A 16,828-nucleotide genomic window follows, 5' to 3' on the forward strand; every position below is an offset into this window, starting at 1 on the left:
GTTGGTTGTTTAGAACAATCTCTTTATTTTCAAGTAATTTAGTCATCCATTCGGCTAGTGTAGTTTCTCTTATTGACTTATCTATGGGCTCACTTGTGATTGGTAGTGGAAATGGTCTACCGTGAATGATTTCAAAAGGTGTGAGTTTCTGAGAACTTTGTGTCAGTCTCATCCACATTTTTACCAGGCCTATACACTCAGGCCATGGTCTCCCTGTTTCTTCCATGCATTTTCTCAGTCTCTGTTTTATTGTGCCGTTAGTTCTTTCCACTAGTCCGGCACTTTGTGGGTGGTAAGCACAGTGGTGTTTGATGCTAAATCCTAGTGCTTCAGAGACCTTACTGATTACTTCATTAACAAAATGTGTCCCATTGTCTGATCTTATCAGAGTGGGGATGCCATATGTTGGAATGAAATGGTTGCACAAACATTTTGCTACTGAGATGGCGTCTGCTTTTTTTACTGGATAGATTTCTGGCCATTTTGAGAATACGTCTATGATCACTAGAGCGTATTTTGAGCCTTGGCATTCATTTAGCTCGATAAAATCCATGTGGATTGTATGAAAAGGATGAGGTGGTGTGGGAAAGTTACCTCTTCTTGGTCTGAGGTTTCCCTGTGCATTATGTTTTTGGCAAATCATGCATATTCTGACAAATACTTTTGCTGAAGTTTCGAAATCTTGGGTATAGAAATGTTTAGAGAGTATATCCAACATCCCTCCTGTCGACACGTGGGTAGAACCGTGTGTCACTAATGCTGCTGTTTTGTGTAGGGATTTTGGTAGTATTGGTTTGCCATTACAAGTCATCAAATCATTTTCTAGCTGTGCTCCACATTTTAACCATTTCTTTTGTTCTGTAGTTGGTGCGGCTTTTTGTTCGTTTATAAGCACATCAAGTGGTATTTGCATTGAGGAGTCAGACATTAATGTGTCTATAGTTTGTTGTGCTGCTGCTTTTGCGGCTTGATCTGCGAAGTTATTGCCTTTAGTGACCTCTGAGTTGTCTTTCTGGTGTGCAGCACATTTACATAATGCTAACTGTTTTGGCAATATTATCACTTCCAACAGTGCCTTTAAAAGATTTCCATGTTGCACTGGGTTGCCAGTAGAAGTAACCATCCCTCTATTCTGCCAAATTTTTGCAAAATGATGTACAGCTGCAAAGACATACTGTCAGTGTATATGTTTATGTCTTGTCCTTCATGCAGTTGACAGGCACGTATAATGGCAGTAAGTTCTGCGCTCTGTGCAGAGTGTGAGGAAGTTAGTGCTTTTGCTTCTAAAATTGTGTCTACTGTGGTTACCGCATAACCTACACAGTTCCGCCCAAGGCTATTTTTGGACGCTGAACCGTCTACAAAGATATTAACGGAACCAGCTTGTGGGGTGCTGTGAAGGTCAGCGCGTGGTTTTGTTTCCTCATCTAGCCTCTTTATACAGCAGTGTGCGTCACCATCTTGCGAAGTAGGGAGAAGTGTGCTGGGGTTTAACTGTCCACACTTCTCAATTCTGATGTGTGACTGTGAAAGCAAAATGCCAATATAAGAAAGTTGTCTGGCATGTGTGAGATAAGACAAATTTGCTTGCAATAAGATGGAGGTTACAGCATGTGGGACTTTGATAATTAATGTGTGTCCAAGAACGATATCAGCAGACTTCTTAACTGCCTCTGCTGCAGCTGCACAGGCCTGCACGCACGTAGGCAAACCTGATGCAACTGAGTCTAATTTGCACGAATAAAACGCAAGTGGACGTTGCTTTTCCCCGAAGGCCTGCGTTAACACAGCCTTCATGTAGCCTGCACCTCCGTCTACATGCAAACAGAAAGGTTTGTCATAATCTGGCAATGCTAAGACTGTATGAGTTTGGAGTGCAAGTTTTAGATTACTGAACGCTTCTTCTGCTTCTGGTGTCCATTCTATTTTATCTTTCAGTGTCAGGTTTTTACCATAAATTAAATTCTGCAAAGGCTGAGCTAATGAAGCATATTCAGGTATCCAGCTTCTACAATAAATGCAAAGTCCTAAGAAGCTCATCATTTGTTGTTTCGTGAGTGGTTTTGGAGCGTTTTGCACTGCTAGTTTTCTGCTGTCTAACAGTGTTTTCCCTTCCCCTGTGAGTGTGTGTCCGAGGTATGTGACCTTTGGCTCCACAGTTGTAGTTTGTGCTGTGAGACTTTATGGCCCTGCTCAGCTAAATGGTGTAACACTGTCATTGTGTTTGCTTTACAGTCTGCTAGTGTGTTCCCCGTGATGAGTATATCATCTACATACAGGAGAAACTGTCCCGGGGCGGGGAGTGTGCACAGTGACATGGACCTCTTTAGAGCCTCTGCGTACAGAGTGGGGCTGTTCTGGAAGCCCTGAGGTAACCTCGTGTATGTGTACTTTTGACCCTCAAAAGTGAACCCGAACAGATGCTGCGAGTCAGGGTGGAGTGGTACAGAAAAGAATGCATTAGACAGATCTATAACCGAAAACCACTGTTCCTTGGGGGTCACTTGATTCAGAATTGTATGTGGATTTGCTACCACAGGTGGGATTTGTTCTGTTACTTCATTTATTGCCCTGAGGTCATGTACTAGACGGTACTTTCCCGTATTTGCTTTTTTCACTGGGAAAATGGGCGTGTTACAGGTTACTTCAGTTGTTTTTATCAAGATGCCTGCCTTTTCCATGTCTGCAATTACTGGTTTTATTCCTGCTTTGGCTTCCGTTGTGAGGGGATACTGTGGCTTTACTGGCCTGTAAGTTGTGGTGGTTTTTACTATGACAGGATCTGCTCCTTTAATTAGTCCTACGTCTGTTGGTCCTGTAGACCACAGCTTAGCAGGTAGTTCTTCTAGTTCTGGATGTTGCTCTAAAAAGAGTGTGTATCAACCCTCACTAACTTCATGCATGTGTGCATCTGCGCAGTCAGTCATGTGGGTTGCTGGCTGTGTTGTGTGTACCCACCCTAATGTGTACCTCATACATCCTGTTCTACGGCCCTGAAGCCACCCTTCATGTGTTTCTTCAGTTTTCTCATATCTGTCCCTTTCAACCTGAGTGAGGATGTGGCCTAAGTCTTTCCAGTCCGTGTTGTCATTGCGTGCTACTGACACATGTGGTTTTGGCATCCTGTTTAGCTCTTGTACCTTTCCCGGCTGTATTACAGAGCACACTGCGTTACCGCTTTGGGTAACATAGAGGTGTTGCAGTGTGAGTTTCTGCGGTCCTAGTCTGTGCACTTGTTGGTCATATATGGGGTCATGACCTGGGCTTTGTTTGAACCTTAAGGTGGTGTGGTAATCAGCAAAGTCTAGCTTTCTTGAATGGGCTGGCAAGTAGCGATTTGCTATATGCTGCAAGGGTTCTAATGGAGGCAGGTCTAGTGTCCAATAATAGTGGGGTTCTCCCTGTCCTTTACACACATTAAGCTGACGGGCCTCAGGACTTTGCTCTTCATGTAACATTAGTTTAGCGTACATGCCTTCTAGCCCTGGCACTACACCGATCTTTAGTTTTTCTAAAGCATCTCTCCCTAGCAGGTTGATAGGGCAGGATGGGTCATATATACATTGGTTTTTACAACTTCTGCCGCTCTCTTTGTGTACTAGCAACAGTCCTTCTGTTAGTGATTTAACACTGGTGTGGCCTGACGCAGATTTAACTATCAGGGTGTCACTTGAGTATTTTAAATTTTTGGGCTTTTGATTTAGCACGGTTTTACATGCTCCAGTGTCACATAACATGGTCATGAGTTGGCCATTCACATGGATTGTTACTGTGGGTTTGTGTTCAGAACCTAGGAGCAACTGTTCTATGTTGAAAATTTCTGTTTCTTCTTCTGTTTCCTGTTTTAGTCACTTACTCTGACCCTTTCCTGAGTCATCCTTTTTGTGCCTACAGTCCCTTGCAAAATGTCCTTCTTTTCCGCAATTATAACAGCGATTGTCTCTATCTCCTCTGAAACCTGCTCTTCTCCTTCCTCTGTCCCTCTGCTGTCCCTGTTTCTTTCCCCTGTATCCACCAGCAAATGCTATGAATCCTGTTTCAGGATCCACAGTGAAAACACCTCCTTTCGCTTTCTTTTTTACCACTCGGGTTGCATGTTCTGCATACTGCAGAGCATCTGCTAGGTTGCCGGTGTTCATTGTTACCCAGTGTTTTTCAACATGGGCTCTAACTGGGGGAAGGAGACCGTTTAAGAATGCGTTCTTTAATTGCTGTTGGTATGGTCTCTCTGGGGCTTCTTCATAATCTAGGCCTGAATGCTGTCTAAAAACCGGGCGTAGCCGGTCCAAAAAATCAGAAGCTGTTTCGGCTTCTTTTTGTTTCACCTCTCCTATTTTTCCATAGTCAGCCCTTGGGACCAACCGTACTCTAATTCTCTCATATAAATTTGTTAGGTCATTGATTAGGTCGGTGCTTCCTGGTGCATATGCTACACCCCTGGCGTTTGAGCCGGTATAATCTCCTCTAACTGTTCCTATCTTTAAACCTAATAAATCTTGCATTACTTGAAGCATTTCATGACCGTTTAAATACCATTGCCTTCTGATCAGTTCTACAGCATCCCTCCATGGTATAAAACCTTCATTCAGTGGAGGAACGTCTTTCAGGACGTTTTGTCTGTCCTTTTGTGACCACGGACGAAAAACATGTATGTTTGGGCGGTCATCTTGCTCTTCTTGTCCTTCTGGCCCTATTATTAGGCCAAATCTAGGGTTAGCTACTGCTACCAATGGGTAGATACCAGTGGCTGGCGGGTCGACTGTGTCTCCCCAGAGGTCGGTCCCAGTGGGATCACGACCTATTTCTTCTTGTGGGCTATTTTTGAGTGAGAGTTTGTTTAGCATTGTCTGTGCTTTTACATAAGGATGATGATGTGTGTGTGACCTAGTTCTTCCTGATATGGGTGAGTGTTTAACGGGTGGTGCTGCAGCTGTGGCTGCAGATGTGGGTGATGCTGCAGCTGTGGCTGCAGAAGTGGGAGGTGGCGGTGCATATGGTGGTGGGTGGTTAATACACATGTTGCGAGCACCGCACAGTGTCTCGTCTTCCGGTTTTACTAAACTGGTGGTTATGTTCTGTTTTTCTGACTTTTTATCTTTTTTCTCTTGTCTTTTCTTTTTGTTTTCCTCTCGCCTAGCTGCTTCTACTTTCCAGGCCTTGAAATATTGTAATTCTTGCGAGCGTTTTCCTTTCTTTTTTAAGTTTTTTGTCTCTGCTATTTCTTTCAAAAGAACTTCCCTCAGTTGTGTTAACGCTGATGGGCTACATTTTCCTTCCCAAGTGGGACATTTTGTTTTCTTAGGATTTCTCCATCTACATGCACTAATTTGTCCGGCGCCTGGACATTTTTTCTCTAACCACTGCTCGTCAGCAGTGAGTTTTGAAGCCTCGTTACCCATTATAATCCTTTACAACTACACAACTGCGGCACCTTCTCTGGCACGAGAATCGAGAGAGGTAGTTGACACGGCCTTCTACTTTCAAGCTATTCTTGAAAGCGGTGTCACCTTTACGTGATGAAACACGACCTTTTTCTCTTTTCACCAGTACTTGGGTGGCCTACAGCAAACAAATTAGTGGAATAGTTCAGCCTCCTTATTGTGCTGTGAAATCAACTTATTCCACCAACAAAAATAAAACGATAAATACCTTTATACGCGCGCTACCTTTACCCACTATGGGGGAGCTACCAGTCCCAGACGAGCTCTATTTTATTTTAAAATGCTACCAGCCCCTCTCGGGCGAGCCTACTTTACCCACTACAGGGGAGCTACCACTCCCAGACGAGCTCTATTTTATTTTAAAATGCTACCAGCCCCTCTGGGCGAGCCTATACGTTTTACGCGAGGTGTCTCAGAGTGTTAATATTCACCTGGTTGCTGATTCACTGTCGGTCTCTCAGGTCTGCCTCATCGACCCCCACCGCCGTGGACCACTTTTAAAAACGCTGGCCAGAACCCGAATGTCACGTCTCTGGTCTTTTATCCTCTACCTAGAGAGGAGCTGTCGACAGACTTCAGTGCGGGCTTCTCACGACGTCAGGACTCAGTGAGGTTTTCCTGTGGGATCACACAAAAGTGTTGTGTCCCAATCCGGCTCGAAGGACCAAGAAATGTCAGGAGTTTTCCTGTAATGCAACTCAGGTCAGAATAATGACACTCAGACAGGTTTACCAGTTAACGTGTACACGGGTGAGACTCAACGGAGACTCACACCCTGGAACAGTTGTCAGGCTTTATTTAACTTCAAGCATATTTGTGTAGCATGTACAGGAAGAGATAAAATAGAACTGTGCTGCATGCAGGCTTCCTGTTGAACAGAGCGTAACTTCTCTATTTAAGCTGAATACTAAAAGAGCAAACACATCTAGATAATGAAATGTACTTTTAAGCATAACATAATAAAAATCCTAAAATCCTAATAAAATCCCTTAACAATGTATGTGTGTATATATATATATATATATATATATATATATATATATATATATATATATATATATATATATACACACACATACATACACATATATGTATGTGTATATATGTATATGTGTATATGTATATATATGTATATGAAAGAGAGAGAGAGAGAGACAAAAGCACAGATGATAATGGATTTTGCAAAAAGGATGGAGGTGGCTGTTGTAAAGTGGTGCGCTTATGTCATATAGGATGAGATATGAGTACAGCAGATTTCTGTACTTGGACAGGCTGACAGATGAGCTGAAGCAGGAGTCTCTGTGCACCAGGTTGTTTGCAGATAACATTTTATGTGATCTGTAGTGACAGTAGGAAGAAGGTGAAGGTATGCTCTGGAGAGAAGGGGAATGAAAGTCAGAAGATAGTCAGGTGGTAGCTCAATGGAAGAACATCAATAAACCATCAAAGCTGGAGATCCCGAGGCTACAGTACAATGGGAACAACAGTTACCCATATAAATATGATGAGCTAACTCAGGCAGAGAGCAGTGTAAGCTGAGGATGAAGATTGTGGCTACTTAATGTAGCCACACAACCAAGAGCACAACTCTCCCGGCTCCCTAAGTCTCATCAGAGGAGATCCTCGCAGAGAACACCATCTCTAATACCAGCATCACAGACACCAGTAAGCTCATATATGCCACTGCCACACTTGGATATAAGATTAAAAATGCATTTAGAAAAAGCCCCTCATGAAGAAGAAGACTGGAAACCAAACTCAGGGAAGAGTAGAAGGATGTTACTCAGCTAACAGAGGTGCCAAGGGCATCGTAAGAGACAGGTCCTGGACAAATAAGAAATACAACAAGATGTCCATAAATAAAGTTCTTGAAACCACCAAACAAAGGCTGACAGCTCTGCCCACTAGGCTGAAGAGATACATCACAGGAAAGGTGTACTCCTATTGCAAAGAAACAGTAGTACAAGATCAGACCCACACAGAGCTGTGACTGAGCAATACTGGAGGATTATGCATAAGAAAGGTGACACACAATATCAATATCAAGTGGCTCATGAACTAACAGCAGAACCTCCCAGAACAAGAATCAGTCACCTTCACAAAGGCCGATGTCCAAAAACTCCAGAAAGAAGAGCTGGAGAGCACCAGGTTCCTAACATGATCCATGCCTACTGGCTGAAGAAGCTAAAGACATTCATTCAGTGATTGCCTGGTGGCACAACTAAATAGGCTGCTAAAAACAGGTACTCATCTGGACTGACTTATACAGGGCAGAGCAATAGCAATCATGAAGGAGCTCCACAAGGGTACAACACTGTTGAACTACTGGCCACCTACCTGCTTTTTCACAACATGGTAGCTCCTCTCAAGTATCATAGCAACCAAGCACATGAATCATTACATGACCCTGGGCACTGGAAACAACACCAGAGCAGTACACCAGGACCCTAAGACTAGGCAGACTAACCTGAGCACCACCTGCATTGACTACAAGAAAGCCTACGACTCCCTCCCATCACCCACAACTGAGCTATAGGTTTCTTCCTGTAGAAAGGAGTTTTTTCTTCCCACTGTTTCCAAGTACATGCTCATCATGGGCTTCTGATTGTTTGGGTTTTCCCTGTTTTACTCTACATTGTAAGGTAAAGAATACAATAATACAAAGAATCTTGAGGTAACTGTTGTTGTGGTTTAGCACTGTACATTTAAAATTTAATTCAATTGGAAATACCAAGATGTACTGTCCCCACTGCTCTTCTGGGGCTACGTCCACACCTACACACACATTTTTGAAAACAGAGATTTTCCATTTTCTTTTTCTTTTCTTTTTTTAAATCCCGTTTTCATGTGCAGTTTTGAAAAATATCTCCGGCTACATGTAAATGCAAAATACAAAGTCAAACGCTGTCAAGAACATGGCAAATCTTAACCGTGTAGAAATGTTGGCCAATCAGAAGTCTAGAAGCCTAAACAGGGTTTTGTTGCCTCACAGAACCTTAAGTACTTCTGAAAGGTTTTTGTGTTTTCTGGAAACACAGCTAATTTTGAGTTTATTCAATAAGGAAAATTTTACATTAGCCTGAGTGATTCATAATCATAAGTAACAGCGCTGTGAAATATTAATAATAACATATACTTTATTGATCCCCATGGGGAAATTCCTCTCTGCATTTAACCCATTCACTCGGTGAAGCGGTGGGCAGCCACTGTACCTTGTTCAAGGGTATCTCAGGTTAGCCGTTCAGTGGATTCGAACCCCCGACCTTCCGATCATGAGGGCCACTATTCTACCTACTGAGCTATCCCTGCCCCTGTAGACTCACAACTTAGCAATGAACAAAATCCATGCAGCCATTGTAGAAATTCATCTTATGTAAACAATAATGTGGTGCACACCTTTGACGTTGCGTGACTAAATCTCTGTTTTCCTCGTCCACATGTAAACGCAAAAAATCTCCACCCTGGCAGGAGTATTTGAAAAATCTCAGTTTTCAGTGATCCAAAACACTGTTGCATAGAAAAAGCTGTGTTTAAAAAAAAAAAAAAAAAAAAAGGAATCATCTATGTGTTGATGTAGCCTGGATAGACCTCAACCTTCTAAGCCAGTTCATTAAGAGTGGATACAGATATAGTTTCAGGAGTGAAGTGACCCTCAGCCATTCCTGTACATGGATGTCATCAGTGGCGGTCCTAGCCTGTTTGGCGCCCTGGGCGAACACTCCCTCTGCCCCCCCCCACATACACACACACACACACACACACACAAAACATGTTAAGGATTGTACATTAACATAAACCTGTTGTCCACACACACATATGAAGAGAGAGAGAGTATGCATAGTAAGCAAACAGCTACCAAACAGCCATCATAATTCGTCATACAATGAGAACAGGGCAAATCAACAACTGACAATGACTAATTAATATTAAAATCTGTAACATAATGTATTGTTTGGAGTTTAGTCTGTTACTGTTACTATTTTTACCATTTCTTCTTGGAGCAACTGTAACCCACATTATTTCCTCAGGGATTAATAAAGTATTCTGATTCTGACTGTTTCAGGATGACCTGCCATTATCCAATGACACATCTGCTTACCTGTATCATTTGCTCGTTTCTCCTCCTCTTCTTTTCTCTTTTTTCTAAACTGAGCACCTGATGGTTTTGAACTTTTCTTGTCCATCTTCCATTGGTTTTAATTTTGCACTCCAGTATGAACACCCATCCCTCAACCAGAGGATCACCACAACATAACCTAACAGACCTACACCTTAGTTCACAGATTAACTTTGTCTAGGGTGCATTTCTGAGATTTCACACAACCCAGGATTCAAATCATGAATACATAATGGGCTTGGATTTACAACATTATGAATGAAATGTGCTCTATTTGGAAGCAGCAGGTCTCCCTCCCCTTTCGACGGGTTATGTGTGAGACTTTAAATCCTCAAACTGTAAATTATAAATTTTAAATTGTTATTGATCCCTTTACCCCGAGTCCTAAAGGGTATATTTATTTTCTTACTCTACTATATTTATTGTTCGTTTATTTTCACTGCTGTAATTGGAGCCTCGTCATCTCGTCTCTCTATATACTGGACTGTATGTAGCAGAGATGACAATAAAGTTTACTTTGACTTCAGCAGCGAGCAGGCGCACCGAGGGCTCTCGCGCTCACTTTTCGTGTATAGAATTTCGAAAAAACATCGGTGCAAATTATAAGTTTGTATCATAATGTCCGGTGTTTTCGTGTTTGTTGTTTTGTTTTTATTTTGTTTTATTTTGCGAGTTGGTTATTAGATGCTGCTCCAGCCAGCCAGAGAATCCCCCGCCACCCCGCCCTCTCCTCCCTGTGCCACAAGCAGCAGGCGCACCTCGCAAACGGAGGGCGCCCTTACTCCCAGCAAATGGGCGATAGAAAACCGATCGGTGCCTATGCCATTCCCAATATGTGCTGGCTGCCGTCGGGGCAGCATGAGTACGAGCATTTTTTTATTTTATTTTTTTTTGCCGATGCCCGTGATGCCGCCCCCCATCACGATGCCGCCCCGGGCAACCACCCGTGTCGCCCGTATCTAAAACCGCTACTGGATGTCATGAAACTATACACCAAAAGTGAGCAGGACATCAGTTAACTGTAGGTATTCCAAACCAAAGGGGTGAAGTTCACAGAAGGTGCGATAGCATATGTGTAGCACAGCTGCAAGTACATAGGTACCCCACAGGCCAATGGGGACCATGATGAAGAAGCAAGAAGGTCAGTCACAGCCAAATACATCTATGGCCAGGATGGAGTCACGGTGAGATCCAAAAAGTAAGAGAGATGCATTAAAAACAAGATCAATAGTAGGATTAAGGTTAGAGCTATTAATACATACATCCGCTATGCAGATGACACCCAACTTTATCTATCCATCCATAACACACACAAATTAGTTAAACTGCAGGAATATCTTAAAGACATAAAGACCCGGATGACCTCTAATTTTCTGTTTCTCAATTCAGATCAAACTGAGGTTATTGTACTCGGCCCTGAAAATCTTAGAAATATGGTATCTAACCAGATTCTTACTCTGGATGGCATTACCTTGGCCTCCAGTAACACTGTGACGAACCTTGGAGTCATTTTTGACCAAGACATGTCCTTCAATGCACATATTATACAAATATGTAGGACTGCTTTCTTCCATTTGTGCAACATCTCTAAAGTTAGAAATATCCTGTCTCAGAGTGACGCTGAAAAACTAGTTCATGCATTTATTACTTCCAGGCTGGACTACTGTAATTCATTATTATCAGGATGTCCTAAAAACTCCCTGAAAAGCCTTCAGTTAATCCAAAATTCTGCAGCAAGAGTACTGACAGGGACTAGAAAGAGAGAGCATATTTCTCCTATATTGGCTCCTCACATACAAGGTCTTAAATAATCAGGCCCCATCTTATCTTAATGACCTTGTAGTACCATATCACTCCATTAGAGCACTTCACTCTCACACTGCAGGCTTATTTGTAGTTCCTAGAGTATTTAAAAGTAGAATGGGAGGCAGAGCCTTCAGTTTTCAGGCCCCTCTTCTGTGGAACCAACTTCCAGTTTGGATTCAGGAAACAGACACTATCTCTACTTTGAAGATTAGGCCAAAGCTCTTGCTCATACATGATTGTTGGGGTTTTCTCTGTTGTATTATTGTTGTATTGTAAAGCACCTTGAGGCAGCTGTTGTTGTGATTTGGCGCTATATAAATTGAATTGAACTGAAAATCAGTGGCAATAGGTCTTAAGAAGTAATGAGTTCAAATTTGGAATTTTTGGTCAAGATTGTAAAAAAAAAATGTTCAGAAAAGGTCTGGTGAAAGGTATAACAGTAGTTGTTTACAGGGAGTTTTAGTTTTTTAAAAACTGGAGCTCTGTCATGGTTTGGTGGTACATTTCAGCCAGTAGTGTTGGAGATCTAGTCTCTTCCAAGTTAGGCATGCCTGGAACATTTCCAAAAGGATGCGCCCAGGCTCTTTTTCACACACAGAAGCAGCTTTCTTCTGAGATCTTTCTGGATGCCTGAGCTCCCTAACTTTCGTCTAAAGCCGAACCCAGCCATCCTACAGAGGAAACTCTCGCAAACAGCCATTACCCAGATTTCATTACCAAAGGTGAACGTTGTGATGTAGAGGGACTGGTAAATTGAAAGCTTTGCCTTTCAGCTCAGCTACCTTTTCACTATGATAATCCAGTACAATGCTCACATTACAGCTGATGCCACACCAATCTGCCAGTCCAACCTGTGCTCCATTACTCATTACTGCCAAGACACTTGAACTCCCTTGATTAAGGAAGCCTCTCACCTCCGACCCAGAGAGACCATTCCACTCTTTTTCCGGCAAAGAACCATGGCCTCAGACTTGGGTGTGCTGACTCTCATCCCAGACATTTCATACTCAGTTGCAAACTCTGCCAGTGCATCCTGAAGATTGCACTCTTCTCTTCCACACCCTTCTCAACCTGGGAATGCCTTGCGATCCTGCCGATGTAAATCAAGAACGTTAGAAACAAGGGGTTGAATCCAACACCTGCTAAAAACATGCTTAGATGTATTACATTTGTTTGTTAAATTTGACAGCCCCACAATGTCAGTGTCAATGTCAAGATGAGATGAGATTCCCCCCATCTCAGGGTGAATCTCATCCAAACATGGTGCTCACACCCAACTTTTTGATTCCACAATTGCCAAAGCCACAGCCCTTTTGGTGCTCTGATACCTCTCTACTGCTTCAGAAGACCCCCTGGTCCCACTGCCATGACAGGTACAGAGCTGGATCCCTCCAAATGGTCCTGAACATGGCCCATTATGACTTTATTTACCCCATCCGCCCCTGGGATGCAAGAAAAATCCTTTCCTCTGCCAGTCACTCATTTATCATCACCTGTTGTTTGGGTTTTCCAGGTCTGTCCAGCGGCCTTGGCCACCATCTGATCCAGTTCACCTCAATGTGGTGAACATTTTACAGCTCGGTTCCCCTTTTCAGCCGAGTGAACAAGATATATGGCCTCATACCAGATAATCTAATAACAATGTCCATCATTAACCTAAGGTGCTCTGGTAACAAGTAGCATGTTATGCTTGAACATGGCATTTGTTTTCACCAACCCATGCCTAACACAGAGTTCCAATAACAAAACACCACTGGATTAGATCAAGCAAACTGTTGCTCTCAATCATCCCTCTCCAGGTAACTCCAATGAGACTTCAATGTGAGCATTGAAATGTCTATAGAGACACATTGCACCCAACCACAGTGCCTGCACCCATATGTGGTGGATCCACAGGGTGGCAAAACTATGTTATTTTTGTGTGCTGTGCCCAAACAGGCCCCATGGACCCAGGGCTGGATCCAATGGTGGGCCACAATTTCAGGTTAACCAGCCCCAAGAACTCCATTCCATGAGGTTTTTTAAATTGTTCTTTAACAAATAATAAAGGTGCCCATACCAAATATTACAATAAAGCTTGTTCAAAATGTACAAACTCTATTTTTGCTGTATTTTCATGTATGTTTGTACATTTCCATATAGACCTATTTTCCATTTTCCTGGCAAAATCTGAAGAAATGAGGGGTTGCTCAAGATGTGTGTGTGTGTGTGTGTGTGTCCTTTCTCGTCCATCTGTCAACTATTTCAGCCTTGTGTGATAATGTAAGAGCTCTTGATCCTGATCAGCTGCTTCTCTCAGTCTGTCAGGTTGTCCCAGAGCATCAGCCAACAAGAAAAGAACCAAGTTCCCTGGAGATGAGTATATCACTGCAAAGTTCAGAGCCAGTGATGGTAAGAAACAGTGATGTTTCCTCTCTGCTCAAAATTATGCCTGTGTTACATTTATTTTTGCTCCTATACTTCCCAGTGAGAGTTAAATGTAATTTATATAGCACCAAAGTGAAACAACAGTTGCCCCAAGGTTTATATTCTAAAGACACTACAATAATAGAGCGAAAACCCCAACAATCAGATTATAATCAAATAGTTTAAATGCTGAGTGTAATCCAAATAACAGCCTACCAAAGCAGGACTATTAGTTGTCTTCACATTCATTTTGCTAATAGTGAATTTCTGATCTTGCTCAGTGCTGGACAATGATGAAGATATCAAGCAGCTCAATAAGGAAATCAACGAGCTGAATGAGTCCAACTCAGAGATGGAGGCCGACATGATAAACCTGCACACTCAGGTGAGTGCAGCTTTTCAGTCACTGCACTGCCAGCAGGACGCCATGTTCTATTCCAGATATTGCCATGTGACATTACACCCAGGTATGGTGTATTGGTCAGTCTTCCTATGCAGCTACCAACACTGGTAAAACATTCAACTCCATAACAATCAAGGAAACATCATAATTTATACAGTCCAAGTTCTTAAAAAGTTGAGCCACAGTGTAAAACATTTAAAAAAATGCAAAGATCTGCAAATTTCACAGATCTGAACACAGAAAATATATCAGATGTTTAAGCTGAAACATTTTACTATGCAAAGGCTGGAAAATTAATTATTACTAAAAAAAAACAGTTGGAGGAACATTTTGCACTTAATTTGAATAACTGGCAACAGGTTGGTAACATAACTGGGTGTAGTCAGAGCATCTTAGATAGACAGTATCACCTTCTGCAAAAATCTGTTTTCAATTATGGAACAATTTCAGAATAATGTTCCTCTGTGTAAAATTGCAAATCTTTGAATATGTCATCATCTATATGTGAAAGACTAGGACCCACACAGCGTTCTGTAACTGTTTGGTTAGTTTTTATTTAACATTTATGGCACACACAATGCTTTCCATTCTGCACCTCTGAACTCTCCTTGGCCAGCTATTCAGCTGGCTTCACTCCACTCTCTACCGCCAGTCCCCCGGTGTCACTAAAGGAAAAGGGTTCATTAGTATAATTCCCTCCACCTGGCCCTCAAACTCCCTGAGACTGCCCCACCTCCAGCTGAACCGTGAGCCCCACCTGCCTCAGGGACTCCAGGACCGTGGCCACCCATCGCACATTCTTCGCCCAGGTGTTACTGAGGATGATCACAGTAACACCACAGTACTATGTATGGAGCTCTGAACAAGCCGAACAGAAGTGTGATGAATTGGTACAAACTGTACGGAGTGGACAATACTGTCTTTTCCTTGGATTCTGCAGACAAGGGAATCTGCCAGTAGCTCTTGGTTAAATCCAGTGTCATGAAAAATTACACTGGCCTGCCTAACCAATCCAGGAGCTCGTCGACCCAGGACATGGGGTAGGCATCAAGCCAGGACACTTCGTTCCCCTTGCAGTAGTAGACACAGAACCGTATAGACCCATCTTTCTTCACAACCAGAACTATGGGACTACACCAAGCACTGTGCAACTGTTCTATCATTCCCATTTTCAGCATTTCAGCCAATTCTTTCTGAACAATTTGTTGCTTATGTTCAGGCAACCTGTAGGGCCGTGAATGCACCATCACCCCAGGCTGCGTTTCGAAATGGTGCTCTATGAGAGTCGTACAGCTAGGCAGCGGGGAGAACAATTTGCAAAACGCTGTTGCGATGCAACATTTTCTGGGACTGTGTGAGATTGTTATCACAATGGAGGGAAGCGGGAATGGTGGAATTTGGCACCTCCAGCTCCAACTCATCTCTCTCCTTTACCAGGCTCACCAGAGAATCAGTTTCAGCCTCTCTCCACGCTTTAAGGAGGTTGAGGTGATAAGTACGAGTTGCGCCTCCCCTGTTCGACCGTATCACTTTATAGTCAACGTCCCCTACTCACCGTGTGACCATGAAGGGTCCTTGCCACTTGGCGAGTAATTTCAAGTGAGAAGAAGGAAGTAAAAACAAGTACTTTATCTCCAGGTGAAAATTTGCCAAAGTCTAGCCCCTCTGTTGTACAGGCATTGCTGCCGCTCCTGGGCCTGGTGCATATTCTCTCAAAATGATCATATTAAAGTATGCAGCTTTGCTCACAGGTCCAGGACATACTGAATCTCATTTTTAGCAGGACTCGGACTTTCCTCCCAGTTTTATTTAATTAGGTTGACCAGCCCTGTAGCTTCCTGCCGAACAGTAACTCAAAGGGAGAAAATTCCATGGAGGCCTGGGGCACCTCCCACACTACAAACAACAGAGGGTCTAACCAGCGATCCCAGCTATGTTAATTTCCATGAATGAACTTAGGAATCATGGATTTTACAGTCTGAGATGACCTGAAACAGCGCCTGCGACACTGTCATTGCAGTGCGCAGTGGCGCTACTTCTGGGTAGCACGTTGCATAAACCACTAGAACTAAGACAAAGTTATAACTGCATACACTCCGGTGAAATGGCCGAATCCATGCCAACGGACTCAAACGGGACCTCCATTAATGGCAGTGGATGCAAAGGCGCTTTTGGGATGGCCGGCTGGTTAACCAGCTGACATTCCAGGCAGGACGCACACCATCAGCGCACATCCGCTAGGGTACGATAAAACTGGTTAATTTCTCGCTCCAGCGTTTTATCATATCCTATATGCCCTGCCATGGGGTTATTATGAGCCACCTGGAAAATCATCAATTACTATCACCTGGTCAAAGGCTGAGCAGAGAGTGTCGTCACAGGACTGCTCCAGTGGAAAAACTTCCATGTGGCGAATCACCGGACCGTATTCTCTCCCTGCGCCCCCCCTTCCCCCTTTTTTAATTAATCCATGCAAAATTCACTTATATGACTGTTGAGAAAACAATGGAATGTCTTACCTTATCAAGAATTCTTTTTCCAAGAGGTACATTTACCAAAGCCTGGGTTGTTTCTTCTGTCCTGTTTTGGTTTATGAGTAACGTAGGTGAATGAGCTGAATACCACAGTTCAGTCTGTTGTGTGTATGGGTGTCCA

At 43.0% G+C, this 16,828-nt stretch overlaps 1 protein-coding gene across 7 annotated transcripts in view; it reads left to right on the forward strand.

Annotated features, from left to right (window-relative positions):
- The window catches only part of LOC100694572 (myelin transcription factor 1), a 55,043-nt gene that overhangs the window by 32,640 nt on the left and 5,575 nt on the right, over window positions 1–16,828 (forward strand). For all 7 annotated transcript variants that reach the window (XM_025901497.1, XM_019350109.2, XM_019350110.2 and 4 more), the window contains 2 exons: window positions 13,664–13,755; window positions 14,052–14,155. In XM_025901497.1, the coding sequence (XP_025757282.1) occupies window positions 13,664–13,755; window positions 14,052–14,155 (196 nt within the window). The remainder of the gene's footprint in view (window positions 1–13,663; window positions 13,756–14,051; window positions 14,156–16,828) is intronic.

The sequence above is a fragment of the Oreochromis niloticus genome, linkage group LG20, assembly GCF_001858045.2.
Source record: "Oreochromis niloticus isolate F11D_XX linkage group LG20, O_niloticus_UMD_NMBU, whole genome shotgun sequence".
NCBI lineage: Eukaryota > Metazoa > Chordata > Actinopteri > Cichliformes > Cichlidae > Oreochromis > Oreochromis niloticus.